This window comes from Schistocerca piceifrons, chromosome 3, assembly GCF_021461385.2.
Source record: "Schistocerca piceifrons isolate TAMUIC-IGC-003096 chromosome 3, iqSchPice1.1, whole genome shotgun sequence".
Lineage (NCBI taxonomy): Eukaryota > Metazoa > Arthropoda > Insecta > Orthoptera > Acrididae > Schistocerca > Schistocerca piceifrons.
Window position 1 is genome coordinate 715,865,575 of NC_060140.1, and position 6,766 is coordinate 715,872,340.

At 36.8% G+C, this 6,766-nt stretch overlaps 1 protein-coding gene across 1 annotated transcript; it reads right to left on the reverse strand.

Annotated features, from left to right (window-relative positions):
• Window positions 1-1,347: 1,347 nt before the first annotated feature.
• On the reverse strand, window positions 1,348-3,585 carry LOC124788988 (GATA zinc finger domain-containing protein 14-like). Its single transcript, XM_047256276.1, has 2 exons — window positions 2,358-3,585; window positions 1,348-1,823 (listed from the first exon to the last, which is right to left on the reverse strand). Exons 1-2 carry the CDS (start codon window positions 3,583-3,585, stop codon window positions 1,348-1,350), a joined length of 1,704 nt encoding a protein of 567 aa, XP_047112232.1.
• Between the last annotated feature and the right edge of the window lie 3,181 nt (window positions 3,586-6,766).

The following is a 6,766-nucleotide window of genomic DNA, read 5'->3' on the forward strand; positions in this document are numbered from 1 at the left end:
CTGAAAATCGCTAGCTACTGTGTAATGTAAATGTATGCGTTATCTCTTTGATTTCATCTTTGCTGCTTTTTCCCTATATGTAATTGTGTGCTGTTCTCGTGTACATAGCCTTTCTTCCGGTTATATATCTGCCTTATTTATTTATTTTTCTATTTTCTTTCTCCTTCCGTACAAGCTAAGATTTTACTCAGTATAATATAATATTACAATACCGTCCATGACCAGTATTTTCTTGTATGTTCACTTTTATTACGTAATACCAGCTTATAATTAAATTTTCTAAGTTACTATTTACAAGACTTGTGTACCCTTTCCTTTCTTGTTTTTGAATGACTTTCGTCTCTATGTCTCATAGTAAGAGTGGTCTCAAAACTTTTAAACTTTCCGCGCATGCGCGCTTACGTACCACGACTGGACTGTAGGTGCGGGGAAAACTCTGCATTGTTGGTGAACATTATTCGTGATAGCCACCATCGTGTAATAGTCACGTGACACCTGGACTCGACCGCGCATGCGCCTTTGCGCTTTGTATACGCTCAGCTGATCGGACATGGAAGGGGGGAAGATTTCTCCCCGGCTCGCTGCCTACAGCGCGGCCAATGACCTCGTCTTGACATGCAGCTACCGCGTGCTCATGAGCTGAGCGTTGGATTGCAACTTCGATGTGTGGTTTGTTGCTCGTCTCAAGCGAACAAACTCTGACCTTCGCGCTAATTTGTCTTTGTTCCCCTCTCTTAAATAACTGAGTTAGACTACAAAAGTACCGTATGGTTTATTTTATAGTGTTAAGACTCACAGCAACACATGTTTCATTAGGTTTGGTTAAATATGCGTTTTTAAGCTGGCATATGCCCCCAGTTGTTCGCAAGTTTCTTAGGTTAATGACAGCAATTTTACTATGTGATCCAAGGTTGTACAATTTCAATTTTGCTAAAATAACATATAACCTTTAATGAAAAAATTCTTTGATGTCCTTGTGGGGGTATAACCCTTTCACCTTGCCCGTTCGTGTGTTACCTAACAGATAACATCCTGGGTGAGGTTTGTCTATTATAATGAAAGGGCCGTCATACAACAACTGCCACTTTTTGTTTAATGCCTTAATTTTAGAGGATTTTGGGTGGGTACGTAATAGTACTTCCTGTCCAATGTTAAATTCTGTAACGTTTCCTATCTCTTTGTTGTTATTACAGCCTGCACTTACCTTGTCCAGTGCTTTCATCTCTTCTTCACATAGATCATCTTCTACGGTCGCATCCTGATCATATCTTAAAAATAATTGTCTAAGATGTAATGTGTGCTTGTTTGTGCCCCCTGTTGTCAAATCGGTCGGCCGGTGGGGGCTCATTACGACCGATTGTTGTTTACCGGGGGAGACAAAGGCGTTGCTTCAGTACTGTCCGTTACCTCTACAAAGTGTACTGAGTGGTTATTCTGTCGCCAATTAGTTTCCGGACCGCTGCGTGCAACATTTTTTTGCGACCGGCCGTCGCTATTCCTCCTTGGTCTATCATTCCTATTACTGTAACTATTGTAATTTTCATTTGTGTGCCGCCTTTCATCACGCGGGCCTGACCAATCATTCACGTGATTTCTATCATTTCCATACCGGCGTGGACCGTAATCTGTACTGTACCTTCGGTCTTCACGTCTCTGTGGCGCCGAATTCCTCCGATTTCCGTAATTCCAGGTTCCATTATTTGGCCTTGTCGCATACGGATGCCAACTGTGTGGGTTTTGTCCACTGCCATTAAAATGATATCCGTTACCGTTGTTTTGATTGGTTCCGGAATATTCATTCCGATTACTTGTGCTCGGCTCTTCTTCGTATATTAGATCAATTGAGTCATGCACGGAAAGAAAGTATTCAAGGTCGTTCTCCGGTATGGTTACCAATTTTTCGCGTAAGTTCGCGGGTAGTATGTTTTTCAGAATTTTGAGAACACCTACGTGCGGTATTGGATTGTTCCAATAGCGCGTCTTATTCAAGTACTTTTCGAAATACTTTCTCAACCCGCCGTTTTTGAGGTTGAACGGTTGTGGGTTGAATACTTCACGGCGCAGTCTTTCTTGGACACCAGCAGACCAATATTTCTCCAAGAAAGCCCGTTCAAATTGTTCGTAGGTGACGCACTGTTCAGCCATGTCTGTGGCCCACAAAAGTGCGTCACCTTGTGTGAAGCCTACTACATATCTAATCTTCTGTGCCTCAGTCCAGTTTCTTGGTAAGACATTTTTAAATGCTCTTACGAATACGACTGGATGAGTTTTTCTGGATTCTGTGGAGAAAACTGGAAACTGTCTATGTTTCAACAGGCTCTCATCGACTAGAATCGTCGAGATGCAAGGCGACACACCTACTGCCTGTTGCAGCACCGCGTTTGGCGAATAGCCATTGTTTGCCTGTGCCGGTGCGTGCACATACGCCGGACTGGGCGCGTGATGTTCTGCGTTATTGACATCGTAATCTGGCACGGGCGAATAAGTGTCGCGCTGCCTGTTGCTTGACGTAGGCAAGTCATTTGAAACATTCAGTCTACCAGCAATTTCCTTGCGTATTCTGTCCTCGGCTACTTTGATTTCATTACCTAATTTTTCAAAAAGTTTTGTTTCCCGGTCAGTTATTGATTCATTTACATTACCGTTTCCTAAAGTTTCATTTATTTTGATAATGTCCGCGTTGATACGTCGAGTCTCCTGTTTCAGAAAACCAACTTCTTCGTTAACTTTATTAACTTGGTCAGGTATTTCTTCACATGCGGACTGTACTCTTGTTAAATTTAATTGAATAGCCTGTACGTTTTCATGTATTTCTTTTTGTACGGTTTGTGTTTGATTGTGTGTTTCTACTATTTCTGACAGTTCCTGTTCCTGTTTGTTTGTAAGATCTGACAATTTCTTTTCTAAGTCATTTGCCAATACATTGTATACACTATTGACGGTTTTGATGACTTTGTCTTCGATCTTTTGATCGATTTCATTGGTGAGTTTATTTAAGTGTTGATCGAAATGTCTGTGTATGTTTTCAAATTGCGTGTTTACACTTGAAAACTGCTGTTGGAACCCAATTTCCATGTTTGACAATTTTGTGTTTGTCATGTTGTGGCTGATTTCTAGATTTGCCAGTTTTGTGTTCGTTGTGTTGTGGCTGACTTCTAGATTCGCCAGTTTTGTGTTCGTTGTGTTGTGACTCATCTTTAAATCAGATAATTGCTCGCTCACGTTTGACATCAGACTATATAATGCCTCAAGCGTAACTGACGAAGCTTGTGTGTTTGTATTTATGCCATTATTTGTTGCCATTGTTTCTCTGCCACGGTCTGATTGAATCGAAACCGGGCTAGGTTCACTGATTTCACGCGAAATATTTTCATCTGATCTGGTAATCGATGCTTCATCGACTGTGCACAAGGTTTCATTTGCAAGTGGTTCGTTATTGTTAATCCCTGTGGAGTGCAATTGAATTGTATTTACTTCTACATTATGTTGTGCTGAAAAACTAATTGCGTCATCATTTACGTCACTATTGTCAGAATCGGTGACGTGTCCATGAACATTTGTTAAATTAAAGTTCTTCGATTCCATTGTGAAGATATTATTTTTATCTGTACTTTACTGTTAATCTAAATCTTTAAATTCTCTCGCAGTTGAATTAATAAAAATATCTCGCGATAGTTATTTGTTGCGCGTCGGAAATTTACAAGATGGCGCACTACGTCTTCTAATTCTGCGATTGTTGAACATAAAAAAGTAATTGTCAAAGTGTAATTGTGTGTTGCCACAAACACTACCAGGATTTTAATATGGACAGGAAATGGTTCTGCTTTAAGTGGAGCTAAGCCAAGGTGCAGCCACTGCATGCGTTTGCGCTTTCCTACCTTAATTCCGACTGAGCTGCGTCACTCACGATTACGTTAGTTTTGTAAATCCTTGTCCTTGTTCCTTCTGGTTATTGTGCCATCCGTTTATACAGTTAATACTGTTTCACTTTATTCGTCATTTTCCATGTGCGTCATGTAACAGAGAAACAGTAATTAGTACAAGTACATTTGTAGCACAACAATGAAGTACTTACTCTTTGTTCCGCCAGTACTGTCCCTGTCAGCGGTCGCCAGTGTGGCGAAATAAATAAAAAACATTTTATATTTTAAATTCCACGTCATTGTTGATTTAATCAGAGTTCTCACCTTAGACGTAGAATTAGTCCTTCTGCCACAATATTAATTCATTAGTCGCCATCGATGTTCTTCTCTTTGCTGACCGTGTATGAGTCGGCATCGGTTCACTTCACGAAGACGGTGGAAACCAAGGAATACTATGCTACGTCGCTATAAATAATTTTCGTAACACTTCGATACTTTTCACTATTTTTTTATTCACAACACCATAAGACTTGCTGTGCTCGTCGCACAAACCATAATTACCAACCATATGGCTGCCTTTCCGCACAGTCCAAAAATCACGTCCATCCTCCACAAGGCAACAATCGAAAGTGTCCCTTAGCTCCTTGGAGTATCAAACAAAAGAGAATCCAATGTGAACTTTACAAAGATTATAATATACATGCCTCTCAATTTATCTTTGGCGCAGCTTTTAAGATATTGTCTGTCTCTGCATAGGAATGTGTCATTACAATAACAAGCTCTTGCCTAATTCTATTCAATGTGCAATAATAGTACTAAGTGGATATGGGAGAACAACATCATAGACTGACAATTATATTTTAGCTCCAGGGTGGTTAAACTGGAAAAAATTACATATTTATATATTTATTCCAAAAGTTTAGATTAGCCAAAATATCAAGTATTTATAAAAAGGTGAAAAAATTAAAGATAAATTGCTACTTTTGTTGAAAATAATAAGAAATTATACTATTAGATTAATTTCAAAATAACTAGCTTGTACTATTCGATGATTTCATTCTCAAAACCAAGATGTCATTAAAGAATATTCTACTAGAGGAAGACAGAAAGCAATGAATGTCTTTATTTAGCTCACACATATTCAAAATATTCAAAAAATTAGTCAGAGGTAATCTAAATTTTTTAAATACTTTTTAGAAAAGTGAAACAAATTTGAATCATATTTATAGCATGTTTAAGTTTTGATAATTTTATGGAATATAGTAGGAAATGATAGAAGACCAGTTTTGCTTTCTTACAATAAAGGTGACTAGGAAGCCTTATAATGGCAAGTACAAAGATGAAATTAAAAATTTTATAACAATATAAGGGTAGCGAATCCCTCTTCTTAATTTTTTGCAAGATATTCATTTTAATCACAGGTTTAAAAATATTTTGTTAATGTTTTTCATCTGTGTTAAATGTTTGCAAAATATGACACAGATGTTGCTAGTAAAGCTGGACAAAATAGAATAGTAATGGAAGACTTAAAAGAAGAATTTAAAAATGGAAAAAAGCAGCCAAGAGCGGAATATGAAAAATATAAAAAAGATCAGCTTGTTATTGAAGAAACTGAACAACTAAAAGAAGAAACTGAAGGTTTCAGTGATGATGTATTGAAGGAAATTGAAGAAAATAGAGAAGCTGCGATGCAGACGGTTCCTTATCAGCACTATTTTCAAGAATTTAATGTATAGCAACAATTAAACACTATGATAGTGACAGGTTATACACTAGTCGAATCAGAGATACAAGATGCACTGAAGAAATATGAAGAAGATGATAAAACAGAACAAAGTTACAAGCTTAAGAACAAATGTTAAAAAATAAACATGAGTGAAACAATGCTAAAACTTATTAACAATAGTGCAGATTTATTTTCATGGATTATGATATTTTTTCACATTTAAATTTTTTGGTAAATTACCAGTTAAATCTGATTAAGATAAATTAATAGTTGGTGAAAGGACATGTTAGGTTGCAGACAGCTTAATGAACCTTAGAACCCAAAAACAGATTACTATAAATGATAAGAGTAAGAAATTTAACAGTAATGATTTATCGATATATGCAGATATATTATTTCATTCAAGTAGAGGTATTAAATATAATAATCTGATGAAAGAAATTGCTGAGGTCTATTTCCCAAAATATGCTGCAGTTTTAGAATCAAGTTTCGATAAGAAAACAGGACAAGGAGTGATAAAAAAGTATACAAAAAAACGAATGAACATGTGTGGTGAGTGATGTGTGACAGTTAATCGTTAGATTGGTTGTAATTCATGATGAAGAGTTAGCTAGATACAAGTATTAACATAACGAAAAAGTAGGTATAACACAGATGTTAATTGACAAATTTGGCGTTTTCATTATAAACAATCCTAAAGGAATACTTTATTTAATCAGATTTTCAATTATCTTCATCATAATGAAGAACACAGTAAAGGATTAGTAAATTGGTCTTTAAAAATTTGCCATTGGCAGAGATGTACCTACCAGGATATTCGTACTTCAGTCCATTCACTAAACTAGGTGAAAGGCTAGCACATGGTGATAAGGGTATAAATCCATTAAATGAAGTTTACAAAAGTGTGATATTACCTACAGAGGTAATAAAGACTAAGAAAAAAGCCATGAAGCAGATATAGAACTTCAGTTTGCTGGAAAAGAAAGAATGCGTGCTTCTTACCCTTCACTTGGTGAAGAATTAGCAACTACAGCAGTTAGAAGAATAATGTATAGGAAACTAAAATTGGAAATGGGTTTGGATGTTGATGAGTATGAATGGGGCTGTTAAAAATTAAGTTAACACCCAAAAATATCCATCCCTATAAATTTTTTATCTATGTCAATGAATAACTTCA